Source organism: Equus caballus, chromosome 3, assembly GCF_041296265.1.
Source record: "Equus caballus isolate H_3958 breed thoroughbred chromosome 3, TB-T2T, whole genome shotgun sequence".
NCBI classification, from domain to species: domain Eukaryota; kingdom Metazoa; phylum Chordata; class Mammalia; order Perissodactyla; family Equidae; genus Equus; species Equus caballus.
In genome coordinates this window covers 95,074,518-95,101,310 of record NC_091686.1, presented here as the reverse complement: position 1 = coordinate 95,101,310, position 26,793 = coordinate 95,074,518, and the positions used below count along the sequence as shown (strand labels likewise).

The 26,793-nt window shown below is 43.4% G+C and overlaps 1 protein-coding gene across 3 annotated transcripts in view; it reads left to right on the top strand.

Annotated features, from left to right (window-relative positions):
* The first annotated feature begins 8,732 nt into the window (after positions 1-8,732).
* Positions 8,733-26,793, top strand: part of TBC1D1 (TBC1 domain family member 1) — a 217,238-nt gene continuing 199,177 nt past the window's right edge. The window contains exons 1-2 of one of the 3 annotated variants that reach the window (XM_023638236.2): positions 8,733-9,267; positions 19,416-19,923. In XM_023638236.2, the coding sequence (XP_023494004.2) occupies positions 19,507-19,923 (417 nt within the window). In that variant the 5' untranslated portion in view covers positions 8,733-9,267; positions 19,416-19,506. The remainder of the gene's footprint in view (positions 9,268-19,415; positions 19,924-26,793) is intronic. The other 2 variants (XM_023638234.2, XM_070264002.1) reach the window with 2 other exon arrangements.

Genomic DNA, 26,793 nt, shown 5'->3' with positions numbered 1-26,793 from the left:
TTAGCTTTTGATGCATAAGAAAGTACCCCCAAAATGAGTGACTTAAGGCCACAGCTACTTAATTAGCATATCCTATAGACTGGCAATGTAAGCTGGGCTCAGATATGCAGTTCTGCCTTGGGCCAGGCTTGACTGAGCTTGGTTGAGGCTCACTCATGTGTTTGCAGGATAAGGAAGGCATAAGAGATGCATAGCGGGATTACCAAGGGGTAGCAGGGCCTAGTTAAGGTTGAGTAACTTGGAACTATAAGGAAACCAAATAGTTTGGGTTTTTTTTATTTCTCCTTCCTTCCTTTTTTTCCCTTCCTCTCTTCTTCCTTCCTTCCTTCCTTCACCAAGTTCTGAGCTAATATTGAGGAACAAGGCTGACTCTCTCCCATACATCTTTTACGCAGATGATATATCCCAAAGTAAAGAGCAGAAATAAGACTTAGCTGTAAAATAAAGACTGTTCCCATTAGAAAATAATGCATGTTTATTGTATATAATTAAAAAATTATAAAAATGTACAAATTCAATGAAAATTATCATCCTTGTCCCCACCAGTAAAGTTGAAATTAAAGAAGCAGCAGGTGTCTCTGACAATCTTGGGTGTCTTCTTAGGGGAGAGTAAGTCTGTTCTAAATTGCTTTTCCAAAATCATGTTTTAATAAGAATACTTGAAAAGTCCAGTTGATAGACAACATGGTTTCTAAATGCTTTGGGTTTGCCTGGTTCACATCACACAGCATCTGCTGTATCATAAGAACTCTAATGCGGAGCCCAAGTGGCACCAATCAAGTCTTCTCTTAAAGGAGGGGTTGGCCTAGGTCACATGGATGGGGACGGAGTTGCACAGGACATTTAGAACCTCCTCTCTCCTTGCTGAATCAATGCACTTCAATTTACCTCTGTCTTCTCGTGTCTATTAAAATTGTACTTTCAGAAACAACGGCCTTCTAAATACTCACTTTCCCAGACCACATTCTCCTTGACTTCTCAGGAGCTCTTACGCTGAAATCAAAGATTCTCCAATGGTTCGGTGCATAGAATCCAGAGAGTCAGTGAACTCAAGATGAAAAATAAAACTACACTTTTTAAGTTACTTCTAGCATTTCTAATCAAAATTTAGACTTTCCTTCAATTATGAATGCAGGCAACAAACCACAAAAGTATTATCAGTCCCCATGACTTTGTCATTAATAGAAATCACAGATTTTCATGTCACATTTCAGTTGACACAGGTATCTCAGAATATCATGTATCCTCATCACTACCTCAAAATGATGGTATATGGGACCAGCGGCCAGATTTTGTTATTTAACGTTAATAACGAAGCACATATTAACCCCTTATCGGATATATGGTTTACAAATGTTTTCTTTCATTCCATAAATTGCCTCTTCATTTTGTGGATGGGTCCCTTTGCTGCGCGGAAGCTTTTTAGTTTGATGTAGTAGTTTTTACACTTTTAAATGATTGAAAACATTTTTTTTTAAAAGAATAATATTTCACATGTAAAAATGTTTGCAATTCTAATTTCAGTGTCCATATTCACAGAACACAGCCATATTCATTTATTTACATATTGCTTATGGCTACTTCTGTACTGCAACGACAGGGTTGAAAGTTGGGATGGAGACTGAAATGGCCTGCAAAGGCTAAAATATCTACTACGTGAGCCTTTAGTAAAAGTTTGCTGACCCTGAATTAGAAGAGTGTAAGAGTCCTGAGGACAGGGACGATGTCTCATATTTCTTTGCGTCACTTCAGAGCCTTAATCCAAGTCCATAGAAAGAATCGCTAATCAACAAATCTCTATTGGTTGAAAGACTCTACTCAGCCTTTTGTGGACCATACCTGTCCGTTTGGGAATCTTGGTAAATTCTACCTCCCCCTTAATCTCTTCCCTAAGCTCCTAATTCAAGGACTCACGTTCCTTTCCCTTGAATAATAGGAGAACTTCATCTTAAAAACATTTTATATTTAGCAACAGGAAAACGAGAAGAGGGCCAAATGTCTCTAGCTCAGCTTTACTGTTAAAGGAAATTACTAAGTAATGAAGCAAGCTGCCACTATAATGGTGTTGCGCAATATTAATTACTATGCAATAGAAACAGGGATCCAAAGGAGACTGCCTTGAAGCATATTTCTTCAATATGCACCTCGATTCAGTCCAGTGGATGGTCCCTCAAGCTAAAGGGTCAGAGGGGCCCAGCAGAAGTACGGCCCTCCCACAGAACACCTTGCAACAAGGCAGGTCATCCCAAAAGCCAAGGAAATAACCAGACTCTCCTTATGTCTTCTTTAAAAACAACAACAACAAAACAACTCTGTACAATATCTCCCTCAAAATAGTAGTTTTAAAGAGCAGTCATAAGGTATAGAGGAAAAGAATTAGACTTGGAGGCAGAGCATCTGGGTTAAAATTCCAATTTCTCTCCCACAAGCTCTCTGCCTGAGGAAAACTCAAACTCTCTAAGCCTAAATCTCTTCATGTATATAATGAGGGAAAGGGGAAAATAACACCCACCCCTCAGGAACATGAGGAGGATTAAGTAAGATGAGCCATGTCAATTACGGAGCACTATACACTTGCAGATAACATTCAAAATGCTGACGAACAAGAGCATTTGATGCAGTGTGGAGTTGGTGCCACATGCCAAGCAAGTGGATATGTTCTTTAGCTCGTATAAGTCTATTCATTCGTTCATTCACTCATTCATTCACGTCTGCCACATCCCAGAAATAATTGAAGGTGGCTTAAATGCACACAAGGCAACATAACAAGAAGTGAATAAGAAATCAGGACTACAGGAGGAGAAAGTAGATGAGGATGAATGAAGCCAGGAGTAAGGTAGATAACCAATGCTTGCTAGACTCTGGATTTTCTGAACCACTGAAAGTTTCCCAAACAGTGGCAGCTGACGGAACTGTGCTATCGTGTTCTTTTGCCGGGTAAAGATGTTAAAAACCAAAAATAAAAAGCCAACAAAAGCTCCTACCCTTGACTCTTACCACCATTTCATAAAAGAAAGACTTTCTTTTGTTAATACCTACAAAGTGGGAGGAATATGATCCCAGAATACAGAGTAGTATAGTTTAGTTTTGTAAAATTATACATTGCTATTCATATTTTGTCTTACATGGATGAAAACTGACACAAGCTGGCCATGGCTTAGGAAGGGCATTTGTGAATCAATGACTTGGTACACAAAATGACCTCGAGACCTGCTAAGCAGTGGATCCCAAATCTGACCATTGAGTCCATTAGTCAGTGCAAGGATGGAGAGATGACAAGTTGCTCAAGGAAAGAAAAGTTATTCCTGGTAGAGCCCTGAGAAACTTTTTCTTGAATTCTCCTTAAAAGGACATTGTGTAAGGTGTTAAACAATATCCGGACCGAATAGGGCATTTTAATAAAATGTATTCCCCCAATATGGGCAAATGAAATAATGTCAAAGTGTAATTTGATGAAAGAAATTGTTCTGGATACAGTCCAGGAGGACTGCTCTTCTGTTGGGCTGATCGGGTCCAGGAACTGATTTTCAGGGATCCATATTCTGGAGGACCAGTCGGACTGTATATCTTTCAGGCAGTTCTCCAAAATGATACTTTTCTAAACCAAACTTTTGACAAATATTGAGTTCTCAGTTGCTGCATGATTTTACAGCCCTTTTATGGTACTTCTGGAAGTCAGATCCTGTGTTGATGGTTAAACTAGGAGTCACATGCTTTAACATTCAGCTCACCTTGGGGGTAGGACTGACGTATCTCTTAGGGCAGTTGAGAAACCTGATGAGGGCACAAGACTAAATAGAGGGAAACCTAAAACTTTTCTAATCTAAAGGAGGTTCTATACAGACTTTCCATGAACTCCCCAATGTCATGTGTTACAAATTATTTTCATTCATTCATTCATTCCTTATTTATTGAATGCCCACTATGTACAGGCTCTACTCTATGCATTGGAGATACGGCAGTGAAAAAAACAGAAAGAATTCTCTTTCCTCATGGAGGTGGGGACAGAAACAGATACGAATAAGATATATGAGTAACTAATATTGTATATCAGAGGGCAATCAACACTATGGGGAAATATAAAGCAGGAAAGCGGAAAAGAAGAGAGAGAGAGAGGGAGAGAGAGAGAGAGAGAGAGAGAGAGAGAGAGAGAGAGAGAGAGTGTGTGTGTGTGTAGGTGGAGCAGTGGTTTCCATTTTCAAAAGATTGTCAGAGAAGGCCTGCTGGAGAAGGTGACATTTAAACAAAGACCTGAAGAAGGTGAAGTAGAGGGCAATGAGGAATCTGAGGTAAGAGCACATCTGGCAGAGGGAAGTGTGAGTGCCAAGGCCCTGGGCCAGGAGTGTGCCTCACCAGTTTGAGTAACAACAAGGCCAGTGTGGCTGGAGCCGAGTGATCTAAGACTGTTGGCAGGAGATGGAGCACAGAGGTAGTGGTGTGGAGGCGGGGAAGGAGGTAGACCCATAGGGATCCATAAACCACTATAAGGACTGTGACTCTACTCTGGGAAACCTGGGAAGGCATGGGAGGGTTCTAAGTAGACCAGCAACACGGCCCCACTAGTATTTTAACAGATTCACTTGGCTGCTGTAGTGAGAGTAGACTGCATGGAGGCGAGGGCAAAAGCAGGGAGACCCGCCGGCCGGCTACTGCATTTTCTAAGTGAGACCACACATCATGCACCAGCAACGTCATAACGGCATTTGGGATAAAATGAAGTGGGGGTTTTGCAGTGTTGCAAGCTTAGTCATTTTCCCAGTCTGGGTAAAAATCCCTGAAATCCCCAACTCTGACAATTTACAAAGAAATTCTCAGAGACCTTAGACAAATTTAGATATCATAACAAAGAGTGGCGTGCTAGCACTGGCTCAGCTCTGTGCTTAATGCCCGAACCCACAGAGTCAGCTCAGGTGGGAGGTGGGAACCCGAAGTAAAGGCTGGATACCGTCATAGAGCGGCGTGGAACAGTCGCCTGTGTAGAGCAATGATTTAACAAATAGGAGAGGGAGCTGAAAAAGGAAGTGGAACCAGTGCCCAGAGTTTTATCTACTTTGTCCATAAAAGGAGATGAGACACTTCACAGAAGCCTACTCTGGGGCTTGACAGGACAGTCCGCTTGTTCTCACAGCGCGTGGATTTACGTTGTCTTACCCCTTGTAAGCACCAGTTCTCCCATGCAATAAAACTTTTGTTTAAATTGCTGAAATTCCAAAATCTACATTGGTTATCTGCTCGTTTTATTTTTTTACTCTGCTACGTTTTATCATTCTTATGCCTTTCAGAAAGCAAGTTAAGGCCCTAAGTATTGTAGGCAAGTCAATGTAACATACTCTCTGAACTTGACTTTAATCCATTTTCTTGTCATGAAGGTATTTCTTACAGCTAATTAAGATACTTGGGCATGACTTAACACACTGTTTAGATGCCGATAGTTACGCTTTGGGTTGGCAGGATTGGCAATTACCCAATTTGATGCCTCCTCCCATGCTTGAGGCAGATGGTGTCTCTCCATTTTGCACCCCTTCCCACTGAGCTTGGATATGACTCAGAAACCTTCTCCACCTAGGGCTCCAGAAAGTCACCACCAGTCTGTGGCAGCAAGCATACTCAGTGAACCACTGTGCCATCCTGGGGTTCTATAGTCACAGCGGTGTTTGGTCCCATTCCCTACTTAGTTTTGTTATTGGTGACTTAAAGAACTACCAACAGAACACCTTCCTGGGCTCCCAGGGAGCCCATCTCTGTTGCCATCACCAATGCCCTGGTGCCCCAGCCTCCGCCATGGTGGCGTACCAGCCCTGCTGGGAGTCACATATCTGCACAAGGGGAAAGAGCTACTTTCTTCCTAGAGTGATGGCACTTGCAGTTAAAAGCTGGGTGGTTAGCTCTTACCTTTACCTTTCTGCTCTGCACTAGGACAACACGGATGTCCCCTCCTGTCTGACAGTCTGCATCCTGCCATCCCCGGTATCACCATCAGTCTCAAAGTCCTCTTTACTATTTCCTCCAGAGCTCCTAGGAATGAGTGCAAATGAGGTTGATGACAGGCTATCCTCTACTCTCTGAGATAATGCTTTACAGAAAAAAAAAAAATCAAAAATCCTTATCACATATTGTAAAGGGAGTTCTGTTTCTAGGAAGCTAAAAGTATTATAAAATCTCTCACTATCCTTCCTAGGGCATTAACTGACCATGGGAACCTGAAAGGTGATGCAGAAATCACTGCTGCTCACAAGGCCACAGACCTTCCCTAACCCAGGTTAGGGGTCAGGGCAAATGATCATTCCTCACTAAGTTGTAAATCTCTGAGCTGGAACTTGCTAGATCTCAGCAGGGGGCGGGAGGGAGGTTTCCCCACCACTACACCGTTTGAGAGGCAGGGGACCTAGGCCTACCTCTGCCCCCAACCCTCCCACTTTCGACCTCTGTGACCTGATTAGCACCCCAGCTGGCTGCCTGTCTGTACCTAAGCTTTCCTGCTCTCTGAGACTGGGGGCGTGGGTGGAGTGGGGGTAGAGGGGGTTAGTGAGGAAAAGAAAAGGGAGTGGAGTGGCAGGATGGGAGGGGTTCTGGCCAGAATATTCTATAAGCAGAGAATAGCCTTGGCCTGACTCCTTCTCCCAGGGGCAGGGGATGGCAGGCAGGGATGATAGATAATAGTTTCAACCACCATCTGGCAGGTCATATATGAAAGGCGGTTTTGGAGTGTCAGTGAAACGGACAACAGTGTACCTGTCTTGACATCTTAGCACTCTGAAGGTAAGTGGGAACAGCAGGCTGCTGCAAAGAAAGAATGAGAACTGTATGACTGAGTTGGAGATAAAGATGTGAAATAATTATGGTGTGATCCAAGAGACAACAATATGGCTTAACTGGTTTGCCTGGTCTTGTAACCTAATGAAGAACGATTTCCATAACCCAATAAACATTCTAATCACTAGAGTATTTCTGTCTGTATGTATTCCTCACCTCTTTTTAAAAAAGATTTGAGGCTAAGTTCATAAATAACTGTGCTATAATAAACAGTGAGCTAAGTGCTCAAGACAGCAACACAGTGGCCAGAGAGAAAGTGGTTTATAAGGGGCTTTGGATCTTGCGGGTCCCAGCACCAACTAGCTCTGTGGCCTCCAAGAGGCATTAACCTCTTAGTTTCCTCATTAGTCAAGTGGATTTAATCATCTCTGTCCTGTAGAATTTTTGTGAGGATTAGAGACAACATAGGTAAAGTACCTTCCACAATGACCCAAATAGACTAACCCTTCAAAGAATAATAGCTACCGCTATTATGAGAATTTTAAATCACGCTGTGGATAAAACTTATGTGTCCCACTTAAATATACCTTCCCTGGATGTGAGCATCCAGGAGAAATGGAATCAGGGAATCCCATAAGGAAGTCCTAATCAAAAAGTCTCCAAGAACCTGGGTCAGCCTCTAGGAATACTCTTTTGGGGTGGGGCGGGGGGACCTGGGTCCTCCATCTGCCTCCTGAGCCATAGCAATAGCTGCTGCCATGAGCCGAGGTCCATATATGTGCCACTGTGCTCAGCACTTTACATACACTTTCCCATTTTATCCTCACAATGGTCCTGTAGAGTGTGAACTGGTCCCATTTTACAGGTAAGAGAATGGACACCAGAGGTGCAGCAGCTTGCCTAAGCCACACCAGTGGTGGAGTTGAGATGTGCACAATCCTGCAGTCCAAACTCTCAGCCACTTCCCCAAAGTCAGCCTCCTGCTACACTAAGCCAAAGATCCCAAAAGATGACGCCTGGGCTTCTCCACCGCAGCCCCCTTCTGCTGCCCCACGGCCATCTCCCTCTTCTTCCTGCTCTCCCTTCCCTTCTTCCTCATCTCTGGAGACGGTGCCAAGCCCCTCACCTTCCTCAGATCCCTCCCCCCACCACGGGAGTGAAATTGCTCCTATCTACCTGGTGGGACAGGTGTTTGGGAGGTTTGTCTGTGTCCTGCAGACTGCCACCCCCCAATCCCAGGAGCCGGCTCTCTCAGCCATCTTGCATTTCCCTCGTGTCTCTTCTTACACTTTCCCAGGTTGCTGGGAACTTCCCCTAAAGTGACTCAAGGTTAGGCACACCGAGGCAAGGGGGGGGGGGAGGGGGGCGGGGGGAGTGCACGCGCGCGCGCTCAAGCGCTGGACCAGCGAAGAGGGAAAAAGCGCCCAAGCCAGTCCCTGCGTCACCCCCGCAGTTGTTCAGAAATGGGGCTTACCGGTGTTACTGTATTAAACATGGGGCGGGGGTGACACTTTAACCTTCGCTGTTTCCCTGAGTCCCTGATTTTCCTGCCATAGGATGTCCGTGCCTCAGTTCCCTCCCTGCTGTTATCCCACCCTAGGACAGGAAGCAGCAGTGATGCGAGGGAGAGCCAGGTGGCTTGGTTGCCTTCCTGTGATCTGGGCAGTTTTCACTACGTCCCTTTCAGCGGGAGAAGGCGAGAGTCCACATGAGGGGGGAGCGAAGAGCGGGCGGGTAGTGCCACCTGCTGAGAGCCCCGCTGGCCGAGAGAGCGGCAGGCAGTGCCACCTGCTATAAATAGGCCGCCGAGGACAGGGCGTGCGACCGCACATCCCACCGCGAGGGCCTTAATCACGCGCGGGGCCCCGCGTCCCCGGAGCCCCAGGCGTACAGCGGGCCAGGAGCCTGCGCTAGGGCTGGATGGGGCGGTGCCCCGGACCTCCTCCCCCAGGCGGGGGCTGGAGCCCCCGGGGCGGGCCGAGGATGGACCGCCCGGGAGGGGAGAGGCGGGGAGGGGAGGGAGGCCGCGGCTGACCCGCACTGCAGCAGCTGTTGCCCGCGTGTGACTCGCCTGTCCCGGCTGTGCCGCTGGGGCAAAGTCACATGGCGCGGTGGGGAGGGGGGGGCATCGTGTCCCCCTCTTAGGTCCCTGGTGATTGAGTCGGGAGATCCCGGCTTCTGCCCTCCCCTCGCCTCCCCCGCGTTCGCCCAGCCGGGGAGGAGGAAACGCGAGCCGCGCGCAGACACCTCCTCCTCCTCTGCCGCCACCGCCGCCGTCGTCCCCGCGCCACGGTGCCTGTTGCTGCCGCCGCCGCGGGACCCGCCGGGTCCTCAGCCGGGTGGAGAAGAGGCGGGAGCCGAGCCAAGGGGAACCCTTCCCCGCCCCCCCGCGGCGGGAAGAGCGCAGTGAGCCGGGCACGATGGACGCCCCGCCCGCCCGGGCGGTCTCCAGGCTGCCCCTGAGCACCTGCGCCCCCCGGCCCGGCCCAGGGCTCTGAGCGCTCCGCGGCACAGGTAGGCGCCCTCTGAGGCTTCGCCCTCTCCACCTCGGGGGTTCCTGCCGGTGCATCCCGGGCGCCCCTCTTCCGCAGCACGCCCCTGCGCTCCCGGGCCCGCGGAGAAGCCGGAATCCGGCCGCCCAGGGGCGTTTCTGCCTTCGTCGCCGCGTAGGGGGCCCTCGGGGGAGGAAGTGCATTGCTACCTGGTTGCCTCCTACTTGGACGAAAGCGAAACCTTCAAGTTTGTAGCGACCCAGGAGCTCCGACAGGCACCCTCCCTCTGCCTCCCTCTACTCCTGCTCCTTCGTCCTTGCATCTCCCCGCTCCAGCCAAATAGCTCCAGGGCTAAAGAGTAAGGCAAGGAGATTGGAAGGAGGGCGGTCAGATGGAGCCCGTGCCACCTTCTAAAAGTTCAGGATACTTTGCAGTAGTAACTTAGGCAGTTCCACCAGTGCGCGCAACATTTCTTTCTATGGGCACATCCTGTACCAGTCATTTTGAAACCCTGCATAATTGTTTCTAGCAGCTTCCTGACCGTTCTATGATTATGGGACCCCTCAAACTTCGCCACACGTTGTTGGGTGTTTTTGTTTTTGTTTTTTTTAAAGAGGTGTCATTTTCTTTGAAATCCATCTAGAGGCGCCTTAACCTGTTGTGATTTTATTTAAAATGGCTTATTCTCTTGGAGTTGCTTAAAAAGGAGAAGAAATTAAAAGTAATGATTGTTCCTTCCGCCAAACACTTTAATTTGCCGAGTGCCCGACAGTAATGAATAGGTATTCACTTCGTATAGAGCTCTCATTCTTCCTGTTAGATGATCGGATGGTTTCATTTATTAATATAATCAGACTTTGTAAGAGCATTTAAAAGTGACCCGGTTTAAATGGGTCACACCCAAGAAACTCAGCTCTCTCTGCAAGTCCAAACTTCTTAACATTTTGCACTGTGTTTAAACTGAACTGCAGAGGCCCTGATAAAAAAACCCTTCTTTAGGAAAGCAGAAATTCATTCTTCTCCCCAGATTCCAGATTGGATTGATAGGAGTTGGAGAATGGCCCCCTCTGGGTTTTGTTGTGTTTGGGGAGCTTGCTCTGTGTGGGAGGGATTCGGGTGGAAGAATGAATGGAGAGCTGCTCCAGGAGGCTGGGAATCCACCTAGCAGAACAAACTCTTGGTGTTTCTAAACACTTCATGTTCAATTGCTCCCTTGGGTCAGGGATCCCAGAATCAGGCGAGTTCTGCACCTTTTCCTAGAGTTAAGATGGCTTCTCATGGTTGGCAGGAGGTGTGCCTCATGATCAGCTCCTTCCTGGGAACCCAGAAGGCTGTCCTAAGGAATAAGGACCTTAGATGAAACAGTTTGTATAAAAAATGATTCGTTGCTTTGGTCAACAGGTGCAGGTGTTTTACAGCTGTTGGCAATGGAATGCTACCACATCCTCAAATCTACCTGTTTCTTCTTTTTTTCTACCCAGTATTAGGAAAATAAGACCATAAAAATGCTTTCTCTCCAGATTTATCTGTAAGTAACCTTTGGACATCACGTGTGCTGCTAGATGGTGGGCACAGCTGTGAGTTAAAAGACACCATGTGAAATGTTTAGGGACATTTTCTGAAGTGAACACATGTGGAGTATCCCGAGACTATTAATTGAGTATAAGGAGATAGAAAAGAGACTAAGCCTGACTCAAAGGGATAAATAAAATAATCAGGTGATAATTAAAATAAATGCCTTTATGTGGATTTGCCTAGCTGTTTGCAAACTAGGAAAACGGGGAAATTTGATGTTGTTATACATTTTTAGCATCAAAGAAAAGTTTTGCAAATGGGACTCCCTGCCATAGTCAACTGTTATCTTTCCCACTGAGCCTGGGGATTTCCCCTTTCACGATGAGAACTTTTCTGTTGGATGTTGACCTTTTATCCCATAAGACATTGTTTGTCCTGGTACCAGAGGGTGTGAGGAAGAAATGGGCAATGCTGAAGAAATGCAGCTTGCCCCTTCTCCCTTATTATCTGTCTAGTGACAATTTCAGTCCCCCACTTCCCTAGAAGGCAGCCTTCACCAGAAAGGCTGCAATAGCAATCAGATGTGCCCATCTGTGGAGCCAGGTGTGGGAAGGCAGCTCCTTTCATGCCCAGATCTTCTAGAATCTTCTAGGAGGTACCACTTACAAGCAGCAGTTAGTGCTGCACCAAGCAACGTGGTACTTACCTGTTCCCCATTTACACCCGCATCTCCAGTCATTTGGTGGCTGGAGTAGGGATGCCTGCTTGAGAGGATGCTGTCTTTGAATGTGCTTTTAATTTTATCTCACAAAGTGACAACTCCCTCAGGCCCCTTCTACTCCCTTCACAGCATTTCTCTGAAGGTCCTTGGTCTCTACTCTTCAGATTCCCCAGGTGACCTAAGACATATCAGCCCATTTGAGGGCTTCAGTCTGTTTATGTTTGGGGGCCTTGTTGCTTGACCCTTTTCCCTGTCTACTGTGCTGTCCTTCTCAAGTTTAATGTCCATGTTGGTCCTAATACGTGGTATGTTTCTCAGCCCTTTTCTTTTCTTGGTCATTAAAACTTGGAGAAGTAGAGGGGGCTGGCCCCGTGGCCTAGTGGTTAATTTCCATCCTCTCCGTGTCAGCGGCCTGGGTTTGGTTGCCTGGGCGCAGACCTATGCCACTCCTTGTCGGCCATGCTGTGGTGGCAACCCACATACCAAAAAAAAAAAAAATAGAGGAACATTGGCACAGATGTTAGCCTCAGGGCAAATCTTCCTCAAGCAAAAAGAGGGAAAAACTTGGAGAAGCAGAATCTGTTCCTGAAAATGACTGCGAGTCCACTCAGCAGACAGGGAATGTTGAGTTTGTGTCCCCTGGTGATGGCAAAGGATTTAGGTTTGCAGGGCAGAACTGTTACCTTACAATTGCCTTTGCCGATTTTTATCTTCACTTCTTCCTTTCTAACAAAACATTTTTTAAACTAGATTCTTCACAAAAGACATGAAGGTTTCCATTTTCAAGGTTTTTGACATTTTCAAGCCGATATTTTCATTTTATAGGTTCTTAGATTTAAAGGGAATGTGTCCCTTTGCAGGTTTCGAATGTTTAGAAAACAGATGTGTCATATTTGGGCCATGTGAAATAATCTTGACCCAGGTTTCAGCGGAGCTGTGCAGAAGGTGGGAAATATGTTTTAGCACCAACAAAGGGGCATTTAATTTTGAGTGTGCCTGCTTCCTTTGTGACAAGCAGCAGCTACTTTTCTCTTAAAAAGGGAATACACTTATTTAGCAACACATTATTTATGATCAACGAATCTAAACTTCCAAAGTAGGTAAGCACTTGTGGGTTAGTTGTCACACTTAATGAATTGATGCATGTGAAGTCCTTAGTGCCTAAAACATACTGAGCCCTCAATAAAGATTACCTATTTCTTTATTATATTTATTTTATACTTTGAGAGTATAACTTTGACATTAGATTTGGATTACTGAGGCCAAGCAACATTTGGGTAGAAAAACAACCCAGCTAATCCACCAGAAAGATATTTTAGATTTACTCCCTTCTAGAGATATTCTTATATCACAAAGAATAGAAATTTGGGCATAAGACAGGTCTAGATTCAAATTCTGCCTTCACCACCAGGGGACCCTTAATGTAAAATGGGGATGATAAAACATACTTCTCAGAGCTGTAAGAATACAGAAGATCGTATATGTCCAAGGAGACATAGTTGGCCAACAGAATTCCTCTAGCAAAGTAGTTAAGGGCAAGCACCAAGTCTGGAACAGAGGACCTGGGTTCAAAACCTGGTTCTGCCACTTGCTACTGGTATGACCTTGGGCAAGTGACTTCACTTCTCTGTGCCAGCAACTTCCTTCTCATCTCTCATCTTTAAATTGGAGCTGATAATGATAATAATCCATCATAGTCCTTATTCAGATAACATAATAATTGTCCTCATTGTCCAGGGCTGTTGTGAGAGCTGAATTAGTTCACAGATGCATAGTAAGTGCTATTCTGTGTTAATAATAATTATTATTACTTTTAGGAGAATGACCTAAAGCAGCTGTGCAGGAGGGAGAGTTACATGTAATCTCGGAAGGCCTGCCAGGACCCCCACCCTCACCCCTTTATCCTGTGCAATAAAGTAGAAGAGAATACAAGAAGTGACAGTGGCATTCTAAAGCACTAGCCTTGAATTGGCTCTGATTTATATAGGAAGGAAATCGTTCAAAACATTGTTACTTTATGTGTTAAGTTAGAGAGGCGCCCGCAGTACTGGAGCATCCTTGATGATGAAAAGATTAGAAACACTGGCTCCAGGTGCTCCATGTGACGGTGAAATAGCCTGCTGCTCCAAAGATCTCTGGAACCTGCGGGCAATTCCTGGCTGAGCAGCACATTGCTCTGATTGGGTGGGCTTCTGTGGAGGACGTGAACATATAGTTTAGCCAAGCCAGAGCTCTTACTGCGTGAGATTAGAGTGTTCAGGTGGCAGAATAATTCTGTTCTACTGCATGCCCACTCTCTCTGGGCTAAAGAACAGAAAAATTAAACCATCGATTCTCAAAGGGAAGTGAATGGCCACCTGGGGGGGTGGGGTCCCTGACAGCTAATCAATATTGGCTGGTTCCTAACCTGGTCTGGAGCTAGAAGCTTCCCACACCCCTCCCTTTATCTTTCTTTTTTTCCCTTCTCCTCTCCCACCAGCACTCTGAGGAGATAAGGGCTGAACCCGCCACAGCTGTGGTCTTGTTACCTGCTGGAAATTCCCCATCCTACTCCCCATGGTTTGCTGGGAGGGAGTGGAGGGGGGCTGGGAAGAGAGGGGGTTCCCGATGGCAGCCTGCTAACTACCGCCATCACTCCTCCTGCTTCCTGATCAATAAACGCCATCCTTTCTTCATGTACCTCCCCCACGTTTATATTCTTGACAGGAAGATGAGAGCAGCTTTCCATTCCCCCACAATGTCAGGGACATTTGGTATTATACATTATGAATATGAGATTCACCAGATTTTAGAGACAGAAGAGAACTTGGGGATGATCTTGTTCCATCCTCTTATAAGAATAAACTTGAGATTTGGAGAAGTTAAGTATCTCACTTTCTCAGCTTCACACTTGACAATGTTTTCATGAGGAAACTGAGGGTCTTTGCAGCACTGGGATGGGCGTCAGGGACTTAGATTGTCCTAATTCTGTCACCAAACTTGGACAAGCCACTTAACTTCTCCAGAACCCAGTTTCTTCACTTCAAATATGAGGGAAATTTCTAAATGGTTTAAAAGGAACTTTCTAGTTTTAAAATTTTATGATTCTATGTGCATGCTTCCAGGGATGTTTAGCATAGCAGGACTCACTAACAAGGCTTTGAAACTGTTCTAATAAGAGGATCTTTGTGTTTTGGGTACCTACCATGTTTATGAACTGTGGTAGGTAGGAGTTGTTTAGAGTACAGACACTCTCTGTAAGGGATAGGCCTGCTCACAGATGGCACTGCTAGCAAGAATGTAACTAGCTCACTGGAATAACAGATGAGAGTGTTTCTTACTGAGGGTATGAGGTACAAGAGGCCTCTTGGAATAGGTGGTTCTACCTGGGGCTTAAAAGATGGTCAGAGGTTGCATGCAAATGATGTGGACTTAGATGGCTTACAAAATAAACTAATGGTTTGTTAGTATTATTTGAATAGTTCATCTGTTTCATGGAACTTTTTATTGGCAAGTAATGTAGTTACTCACCTAGCTTGAGTTACCATGAACCTTATATCAGCAGAATCTGAATTGCTTATAAATAATTATGGCTATGTCTGAGGTAGAACTTATTATTTGATAGTTTATAAACAGTGTTAAGCTCCCATCTACTTTTTACAGAGAAACTAAGAATGTGCCCCAGCTGGTTGAAAAGTGAAAACTTCAGACATTCAAATAGTTTTGTCAGTGAAATATCAGAACTAATTTGATGACTGATTACTTACCAAATGATTTAAATGACTAAATTGTGTCACTTTTTTGCACTATGTATATATTCTCTTACAAGAACAGTGAAAGTAATTCTACTATGCTAATTGCCACCATATTCACAACTGTCTCGTCTACACTAATGGAGAGGTCTCAGTTCTATTCTTTGTAATAATTCTAGTACTTCTTTAAGCATGTCTTGGGATTAGCAGCTGTCAACAGTTAGAACTTGAAACAGATTCAGTTACAGGAGTGGAAGTTGAGCCAGACATTTAATGCCACTTTCACCGTTAGGTCAGAGAGAGAAAAAAGGAGAGAGAGAGAGAGAGAGAGACCATTATTTATGGGGTTGTAGGACTTCAAGTCTGTTTTCATCATCAAGGGAAGCTGTACTTTAAAGGAAGAGACAAGGGAATACACTTTCATGGAATATGTTGGAGCTCTAAATAAAGTATGGGTTTATTTCTGAACTTTTGAACATTTGCAATAAAAAAATTAGCCCTGAACTATGTTCAAATTATCAAAATTCACTTTTGGCATATATGTCATGCAGAAAAACAGGGAGTAAAAAGAACAGCCTTCCATTCTATTCCAGAAAAGGTTTAGAATTTCAGTACTAGTTTGAGAAATCTCAACCCTTAGGAGTTCAAGCAGCTTATAGTCTTGTTGAGGGAGACCTATTCAAACTCTTGAAATAAATGTGGTGGTTAGATACAAAGTGCAGAAACCTGTGGTGATGGATGCCCTCGATCACCTTGCCAAAAAGAGGTGGCAGTTGCTTGAGCTATGACTTAAATACAAGTTGGAATTAGGTTAGAGGATGAGAGTAGGGTCCCTGGGAGATGATTCTCCATGGGTCCCTCGTGTTTCTACACATTTTGTGAACAGAGGCACTAAGTCTTAGCCTTTGTTCTGCACTACATTTTCAGTCTTTTTTTAAAGTAGCAAATAGCCATGGAAGGAGGAATAGCATCTCCCTCTGCAGAGAAGGGCAGACGTGCTTACTACCCATTACAGAATATTTGGGCTCCCAGAGCTCAGGTGCCTCTCCTGTAACCCAGTGAGGATACAGAGGTCGCTCAGCCTGTGGGAATTGGAAGTCAGGGAACTGACACAAATGCTGACTCTCTGGCTACTGCTATTGCTCTGAGTAATACATTGTCCTCTGTCTCAGCCACAGGAGTCTCATGCCTTCGGCCAGCAGGCTAACTTGTTAGCTTGCAAGTAGGGTAAAATCTCAGACCATTAACAGTTTGTGATAGGTATTATGTTCCTGGGAGAGAGCAACAGGATGCACTGTGGCACAGATGCGTGAGAAATCACATCTCCTATGGGAACCATAACTAGTTTTCTATCTTCAGAGCCCAAAGGTGCATGAAGGAAGGCATTTCAGAGAATATGAAGTTGGACAGTTAGCAGGACCAGATTCTGATGAGACCTTATGTACCATGTAGAACACTTTATGGGGGCAGTTATTAAGGAATTTTTAGTAGAGGAGTGACATGATGAATTTTGTGCATTGGTTAAATTACTCTAGGAAATAATACGTGAAGGATAAATTGGAGATTGGGCATCTTTTCTCCAGTTGAGAAAAGATAAGCTATATTTAGATATAGAGTTGGTTTAGAAGTAGTGATAGGATAAAGAAGAATCTGAATGACTTATTTTAGTTTGTTCAGGCTGCTATAACAGAATACCATGGACTGGTTGGTTTATAAACAACAGAAATTTATTTCTTACAGTTCTGGAGGCTGGATGTCCAAGATCAAGATGCTGGCAGATTCAGTGTCTGGTGATGGGCTGCTTCCTGATTCATAGACTGCCATCTTTTGCCTGTGTCCTCACGTGGTGGAAGGGGCAAGGGAGCTCTCTATATCTCTTTTATAAGGGCACTGATTCCATTCGTGAGGGCTCCACTCTCATGACCTGATCGCTTCCCAAAGGCCCGACCTCCAAATACCACCACAATGGGGTTTGGTTTCAACATATGAGTTTGGCGAGGACACAAACATTTAGACTATAGCAATGACTCCTTGGCTTTTAACTTGGCCAAAAAAACAGTGATGCTGTTCCCAGAGATACAGCTTATAGGAAGGAAGACAAGCTCTGGGAAGAGGGTAGGTGAGACTGAGTTAGTTTTAAAATAACTAAATTGAGACAGAGGTGCCTCTAGGCTATCCAGGTGGAAATATGTAATGGCCTGCACTGATCTGGTACTCAGGAAGGAGGGGGCTTCAGTGGGAGACAAACACTTGGGAATCATCAGGGTATGTGTGGTAGATGTGTTCTTATGCAGCACTCAAGAGGATGGGTTGAGAATAAGGAGCAAACTCTTCCGCATCACCTGTGACGAGCAACTCAGGGTGTCCAGGCCTCAATTTCCCAGGTCATAAATATGGCAGTAATCGTAGGCTCTGAGACTAAGGTTAGAGATGAAGGTCGTTGTGAAGATGAAATGAGATAACACATGCAAAGTATCTGGCTTTCCATAAAAGTAAGCTGTTAGCAGCAGCGGCGGCAGTGTTAGTTAGCAGCGGTTAGGAGTGTGGTTGTTGACACGAAGAGATTAGGTGAGATTGTCCAAAGAAAGCAGGTGGAATGAGAGGAGAGGATGAAGTCTAGCAGGGAAGAAAGCCATCTAAGGACCTGAAAAAAAGCAACCAGAGAGGTAAGATGAGAACCAGAAGAGTTTCTCAAGTAGGAAGGAGCAGTCAACGTTGAGAAATTCATCAGAGAGGAGACGGCAGTAAAGAACTAAAAAGCCCCCTTTGGATTTCCCAACCAGAGGATGTGGGCAACCTTAACGGGAGCAATTTCAGTGGTTCTTCAGTACTTCTAGACACAATCCAGATTGTGGATGGGCAGTAGGAATTGGAGATAGTCTAGACTTTACCTGAAGAAATTTGTGTAGGGAAGAAAAGTTATGACTGGCAGAGGTTTGAGGTCAAGGGAAAATATCTTTTTTTTTCAGGATGGGAGAGACTTCATTCAGTCTTTTAAAATATTTTTTGAGCCTGTTCTGGGTCGGGCTCTGTGCCAGGCACCAGTGATACAATAGTGAATCAGACAGATGTGATACCTGCCTTAATGGAGTTTCTCCTCAGCGTGTGTATATATGCTCAGGGAATACATGAGACAATGGAGATCCAGGGAACAAATGAGTAGAGAATAGGACTTGAGACCCTGTTGACAACTCGGCTCTGAACAGAAGGGTTTTGTCATCCAGTGGACAGGAAGGCTTTAGGATACACCAAAATGTGGTTGTTGAAAATCACCCATCAAGAGGGGAAAGCAGTTGAGAGTTTGAGTCTAATAGAAACACCATCCTCTATTGAAGAGGAGGGGCAAAGTGTTGAGGTGATGGCTTGTAGTACATGAATTCAACAAAACGATATTTGTGATAGTGTTTAGAGCATAATAGGCACTGAGTACATGTTATTGGAATTTGAATTTGTGATTCAGAACCTCTGAACTACATGAGGGAGAGCCTTTTAAAACTTAAATGGGGGCCAGCCCTGGTGGCATAGTGGTTAAGTTGGGCACAGTCCACTTCAGCAGCTGGGGTTTGGTTCCTGGGCGCAGACCTACGCCACTTGCCTGTCAGTGGCCATGCTGTGGCAGTGGCTCACATATGAAAAGAGGAAGATGGCAACAGATGTTAGCTCAGGGTGAATCTTCCTCAGCAAAATAATAAAATAAAATAAAACTTAAATGGGATCCTAAGTGATAAAGTCAGTTGTTTAAAACTGGCCTCATTCAGTAGACTATGATGATGGATAGCTGATATTTTTTCTCGCAAAATTGTTTTTTTGGGGGTAGTCACCAGTACTGAATTTGATTATCTTAAAAAACTTCCCTGACGTATATGTTAACTAATACAACAGAGTTTAAAGCTATCCAGGTAGCATTATATTGTTTTCTATTGTGCTTGCCTTTGTTGGCTCTCTGAGGCTTACGTTTAACAGGAGTTTCCCAGTGGGATCTTTGTAACCTGTAATGAGTGTAACAGTTATGGAATTTTCAGGTTTTATATGAAATACAGTTTTAGGGAGGCTCTTTCTAGGCAGAACAGCTTATTTGAACTAATATCTATTTCTTCCTGTGTTTGGGTTTCAGGCTTTTAAGATCTTCTGAAATAATAACTCTTTGAGAATAGCTATTGTGTGACTTCATTAAATTGTAATGCCTCTGTTTTTCTCCCCTAGGATTCTGCATCTGAAGCACGTAAAATAGATTGCTTGGTCTAAAACAGAAAACGGTAGCAACGTTTTGCTGAGTTTCCAGACCTTTCCCAAGATGGAACCAATAACATTCACAGTGAGGAGGCATCCATTTCCTAACGAGGTCTCGGTGGACTTCAGCCTTCAGCTGGTGGGCTCTCTGCCTGTGCATTCTCTCACCACCATGCCCATGCTGCCCTGGGTCGTGGCAGAGGTGCGAAGGCTCAGCGGGCAGTCCTCCAAAAAGGAGCCTGGTATCAGGCAGGTCCGGCTTTGTGTTTTGCCCTCTGGACTGAAATGTGAACCTGAGCCAGGGAAAAGTCAACAATGGGATCCACTGATCTGTTCCAGCATCTTCGAGTGTAAGCCTCAGCATGTTCACAAACTGATTCACAACAGTCATGACCCGAGTTACTTTGCTTGTCTGATCAAGGACAATGCAGCCAATCAGCAGAGTATCTGCTATGTGTTCAAAGCCGATGATCAAACAAAAGTAAGTGGAGTTGGGGATCAAAAAGATTAAGGTGTGACTGGATGGTTGTTATCGTATGGGGGTCAGAACATTGATTTTAAGTATCCTGGAATGAATAAGAGACCATGCTACAGTTATATATGGATTATTGCGCTGGAGTTTTGAGTTTGGGGATAATTTCTTTATAGTTTTGAAGAACATTTGATAACAGATATTAGAGATTATAAGTTTATGAGTTCAAAAACTCAACAGAGAAATCTCTCTAAATAATTATAAAGAAGAGCTGAACTGTTAGAATTTAGATTGTTTCAGATGTGTCTTCTGAAGCAGCGATTCTCAAACAGAAATGTACCGTATGAATCACCCGGGAATCTTGTTAAAGTGCAAATTCTGATCCAGTCGGTCAGGGATGGGCCCTAAGACTCTGCATTTCTCACAAGCTGCCTTGTGATGCTGATGCTGCCCCTTTGCACATTGCACTTCGAGAAGCAAAGTTCTAGATCAGTGAGCTCCACATTTTAAAATCCTATTAACAAACATATATTTATTTATAAACTGAATAAGAATACTATTAGCCAATTTCCCAAGGCATAGTGGTCTCTTAGGCAAAGACCATTGATAAGAACAGTAGCTCTGAATCTAAGTGTTGACACATTCAGGGTTGTTTCTGTTGTTGTTTTTTGCCAACTTCATGTCAGTTCTGATTAGCTTGTTATTGTCACATCTCATGATGTGACGGAGAAAAATACTATATGGGAAATTGTAAAAATGTCGTCAGCCCTGCTGTTTTCCTGTTCATTTGGGCTTGCTTTGTTGTTAGTATTGTTTGCAATTCTGTGCAGGATTCGTTTAAAGCGACTTGTTCATTTTGTGAGGGTTAGTTTAGGTGAAATTGAAAATATAAGCCATACAGCCACTTTCTCAATTGAGACCATGTAAACTGCAATTTGGTACAATCTACGGAAAGCACATAAACAGGTGAGAGCCCTGTTGTAGCCCTGTGAGCTGAGGTGTGCCCAGGCTAGACCTCGATGCCCAGCGTGCCTGTGTGGCTGCCTGCCACCAGCACTGAGTGAGGATGCCAGTGTCAATCCATGTGCTAAATGTCAGTAAATAGAAATAGAAATGCTAATGATTGCTCCCTGCCCCCCACTGTGTTTTTTTTGCGTACCCTCCAGGCTGCACAAGCCTCATTGGAAATTAATGTTCTTGGTGACTAAGTATATTTGTGGAGATTGACTTTTGTTTGTTCATTCCTTGATTTTTTTACTCATTCATTCAGTGCTTGCTGCTCCAGATACCATGTGAGAGGATATTAGTACAGGCTAGGAGGAAGGCAGAAGCATCAATAGGTAAATACCGAATGGTCCAGGCACAGGGCATGATGGGAAGACAGAATGTGGCCTAACACACCAGAGTGTAAGGAAGGCTTTTTTGAAAGAAAGGCTCATCTGATAGAGCTAATAGAGCTTGAAACCACTAATTTACCCATAGAATTAGAAATCATTTAATGTTATTGTCCATGTATCTCAGATAGGCAGGGCAACATCCTGGTTCAGAGGTTCAGAGGAACTAACTCCCTGGATTCCGGTCCTTTCTGCCACCTATAAACTGGATGGCCTCAGGCAGCACTGAGCCTGTTTTCTCATCTGTAAAATGGGGATAATTATTGTGTCGATCTCATAGAGTTGCTGGGAGGAACAAATGAGCTAGAACGAGACCTGAAACTTAGTAAGCGTTTATGGCCATAACCAATTTTCATTAAAGAAAGTTTTACTGAATGCAGATTATATGCTAATTTCATTTCAAGTCTTAGTTCAAAAGAAAAAGGAGACCAAGATGAGTGTCTTCAGCTCTCAGGATGAGAACCTAGTCATCCTTGAGCAACATTTTATAAACTAGACACTTACAAAACTACATAAATAAACTTAATGGTTCCTGTTATTTGGGCAAATTCCAAAATGAAAATTAGAGACTTGAACAGCCTGTACTTCAGGCCAGCTCTCTGTAAGGACCGCGTTTCCTTGGGGAGATTGTGTTTGCGTGGAGGAGTTGTTCAGACCTTTACACTTTTGACTCTTGCCCAAAATCTTTTACAGCCATCTGAGAACAGGCTTCTGGCCAGTCATGCAGATACCTGACAGGAAGAACAGATTTATAACTAAATTCTGTAATTGGGGCTTCCAGTCTTGCCGAAAGTAGAGAATTGGCCTTACTCCGTGTTCTAAAAAGCCATGGTAGAAATATGAATTAGTTCTTAAGTTATTTTTGGCTTGCGTATGATTTTTACAAACACAAAGTGCCAGTATTCAGAGTAATAAATTGCTGTCATCCTGCTTATTTTATAAAAGAGTTATTTATAACATAGGTATTTCAATCAGTGACTCTGTTGTTGGTTCTGTTGTTGCTGGAAACTGGTAAACCAAATTGGCTATGATTCGAACTGGTGTGATATCTTTTATGTTCTTGGGCATCCCTGGCATTGAATCTCAGAGCAGAGAATTATCTGCTGTAGGAGCATGTTAACCCATGTCATCATTTCTCTTGACTATTTGTAACATTTGCTCAGTGAAGTAATTCTCTAGATTAAGGTGTCTTCTCGATAGATCAGGTCAGCATCAACTGTGTTTGCCAGAGGACTTATGTGCATTTACTGCTGGGTAAGCACAAAACTACAATTTGAGAGGGAACCCTTTGATCAACATATATATTAATTTACTGAAGAATGTCTAGGGAGAAGAGGCACAGAAATGAATAATTTTATTAGCACAACATGAGGTTGTGTTTCCCAGTGTATATTCCATAGAATGTAGTCAAGATGTTCCACAGAGAAGGGCTTCCATCATCGAAATACATTATGGCGGCCTCTCAACGTTTTAGATTTGAGGACCCCTTTTCACTCTTAAAAATTATTGAGGATCCTGAAGAGCATTAGTTTATGTGGCATATATATATTCATACTTACTGTATTAGAAATTAAAACTGAGACATTATAAAGGTATTAATTTGTTCATTTATTAAAAAACAAAAGTAATGAGCCCCTTACATGTTAGCATAAATAATATTTTTGTGAAAAATAACTATATTTTTCCAAAAAAATTGTGATGAGTGGCATAGTTTTATGGTTTTTTTAATTGAGGTAACGTTGATTTATAACATTATATAAATTTCACATGTACCTCATTATATTTCAATTAGATTACATCATGTTCCCCACCCAAAGACTAATTACCGTCCATCGCTGTACGCTTGCGTGAATCACCCCTTTCACCCTCCTCCCTCCCCCTTCCCCTCTGGTAACCACCAGTCCAATCTCTGTCTCTATGTGTTTGCTACTGTTAGTTTTACTTTTCTTGTTGCTTTCTTCCAATTCTCTTTAATGTGTGGATTAATATGCAGCTAATGGATCCTCAGCTGCGTCTCCATTCATTCTGTTGTGGTATGTTGTTTTGGTTGAGTACATGAAGCAAATCTGGCCTCTACAGATATGTAGTAGGAAAATGGAGAAATATTTTATGGCCATTTTAGAAAATTGTGGATATTTTTCTTTAGTACTATATTAAGCCTTGACAAGTGGTAGTTTCTCAAAGATTTGTTTTAAATGAAATTTGCAGCTACATCAAAGCACTTTTTGCACTTTGTTATATTAAAATCCATTGGTCTGTCTTGCACTTTAATGAATCTTTTAAGCATGCATGATTCTGTAACATCATGCCTTGATTATGATTTGAAAAGTACTGGTTCACTGAGTTATACAGACCTCCCTCTGCGAATCGCTGTGTTAGGGAAACCTGTATTCCAACCTTGAGCTGTACTTTAGGCCATTAAATCCCCGAATTTGTTTGACCATAGGTTACATTTTCTCATAACATCCAAGAACATCCTTCAGAATGTGTGTGAACACACTAGTAGAGGGTTCTGGGTTGAAGTGTAGTTTTGAGTTTGGGTCCATGGCAGGAAATGAAAACATCCACTCTGGAAATCATGGTTGCGTGGATGACCCTGACTAGATCTTCACCCCATCCTATCACAAAAAAATCAAGAGTCCCATCTGGACTCAGCCCTAGAAAACATGAAAAGTCTAAGAAAATTATCGCATGATTCTGCCCCTCTCCAGTTCTTCAGCTTTGTCTCTTCTATGAAAATCTGTACTCAGAAGAACATCTGATTTGCCACTCACTTGAGTGTTAACTTATGTCACTCATAAGAGTATCTACATTTTAATCCTTTTCTTTATCTATGGAGTGGCAAGCTCTACCAGCAGTGAGTTGCAGGTAGGGGACATGTTGGACTGGGGCTTCTGACATTGTCTGTTGCTGTTTAATGTCAATAAGGGGAAAGTGGATTTTGAATGGGGAATGGCAGGGATTATTGGGGCAGTAATAAATGGAGGAGAAGTATAGGTTTGTGTGTAGGTGAGGGGAGTGGGCAGTGTGTGGGGTCCAGCGTAAGTCAGCATAAGTCACGGGTACATGGGAGTAGTTTTGCTATCAGTGCTCACTGTTTTTAACTCTTTCTTTATCACACTTGAAATCTGTCCTGGCTTTTCAAACACTGTTCCCAACTCCAATCAGAGTCTGGTCTTCTGGATTTGGGGCCCAGTCTGGGCACAGCGTGAGTGTTTCATAACTGATGGGAGAGATGCCATTGATACGGGAACACTCATGGGCTTCCGCTTCTTCATCCTGCCTAAGACAATCTGGTATTTGCCAGAATCTTACCAGCCTTATTCCTCCCTCTCCCAAATAAGTATTATTTCTTGCTGGGAGAGAGGCTGAGTTGATCTCCATAATAAAGTGCTAAAACCTTAGGGATGAGGAGGAGAGGAAAAGTGTGGAAAAGGAGCCTGGGGTGGGGGTAGAGGAGCTGGAGTAACTGCACAGAAAAGGACTTTATTAAATGTTGCTGAGGAAGATGTATTTTAGGGAATGTCAATGTCCTTTGAGAGAATGGGTTTCCTTTTCTATGATTCTTGGCCATGAACTGCATTTCTTGAAGGTGATCTGAGACCGAAACATGTAGGCTCCCTTACCACTAATTTTAAGAGTCCTTGACTATTTGTGGACTTAATTTAAGAGCAATAAATGTTTCTTTTTGAAACTTCCTGTAAGGAACCAGTGCATCCTTGCCCTCTGAGTATGTCGTCTTTCCCCATAACTGATTTAGAGTGACCTCACTTGGCCTCTCTGGATTCGGTTATCTTGGGTATTAAATAAAAAGGTGATCTAAAGTTGTTTTCCTGTGACTGACAGAGTCAATACTTCAATCCCTTATAATAAAAGCCAGAGTTGCTTTGACTGAGTTTTATGATTTAATTAACAATTTAAAAAAATTTTATCTTTGATCATAGCTTTGTTTCATTTACCCATTACTAATTTGTCTTAATAATTCCCCATCTGCTTGAAATTTTAAGTTAGTGACTTAAAATATGCACCACTTATTTTGGGATTTTCAATAGAGTCTGCCTTCAGTTGCATCTCTTGCTTGGCTGTTATATTTGCCGGCTCATTACTTTCTTTCTTTGCTAGAGTGAAAATCGAAATTATAACACTGAGCTGGAGCGTTTTGTTCCTGAGGGTGATTACTCTAAAGAATGTAGTATTGTTTTTCAGATATTCTTATCTATTGCCCTTTCTGCATTTGGTCTTCATAATTTCTAAATTTCAGACATGAGTCTCTTTTTGCTCCTCAGGAAATGGTTGTAAGAAGGTTTTGTTGTGTATGTTTTAGAGGATTTTTGATCTCTGTTAAATTCTCCCTGGGCATCTTTAATCCCATTCTGGTTTATTATGTAAGGTTTCATTTGGGGTCCCACTCGGTGGCTGTGACTCGGTCACGGAACAGCATATTCGTGTCAGCTAACCAACACTTGACCGTCTGTCATGCTAGACAGAAGTCGATTGCTGGCTACAAGGGTTGGCATGGATTCTTTTTCATCTATAAAAAGAATGTCCTGGACTGCATGAACTCTGAAGTATTCGTTGGAAGGTTTGGGTTCATGACACAGGATTGATTACATCATTTATTTTTGACTTTGAGAAATGAGTCTGAGAGCTTCAGAAGCATCCACCTTCTGATAGATGCTTAGATAATTTTTTAAAAGTCTTTATTTTCAATACATATCACTTTATATAGCTTTACATTTTTCACCAAATGCTTTGTTTGATAATTGTTTTTAATATAAATCTTTTCCTAAGAATAGACTTTACGAGTACCTTGAACCTAAAGCTGACTTGTATCTTAAAAGGATTTGTTTATAGCCTAGAGCTTCACTGTCCAGAACAGTAGTCAGTAGCCATACTGAGCGCTTGCACTGTGGCCGGGCTGAATTGAGATGTGCTGTAAGTGTCAAAACAGTGCGTTTCAAAGACTTAGTTTGAAAGAAGCAATATAAAATATCGCAATAATTTTCTAGATTGATTACATATTGAAATGATAATATTTTGTATATATCGGGTTAAATAAAATATAGTAAAATTATTTTTACCTTCTTGAATGTGCTTACTAGAAATTTTAAAATTACATATGTAGCTTGCATCCTATTTCTTTTCTTTTTCCAGTTTATTTATTTATTTATTTTTTGAGGAAGATTAGCCCTGAGCTAACTACTGCCAATCCTCCTCTTTTTGCTGAAGAACACTGGCCCTGAGCTAACATCCATGCCCATCTTCCTCTACTTTATACGTGGGACGCCTGCCACAGCATGGCTTTTGCCAAGCGGTGCCATGTCCGCACCCAGAGTCTGAACTGGCGAACCCCAGGCCACTGAAGTGGAACATGCGAACTTAACTGCTGCGCTACTGGGCCGGCCCCGCCTCCTATTTCTACTAGTCAACTCGGACGAGGCTAGCTACCTAGGAAGTATTTCTGGAAATAATCTGAACATTCATC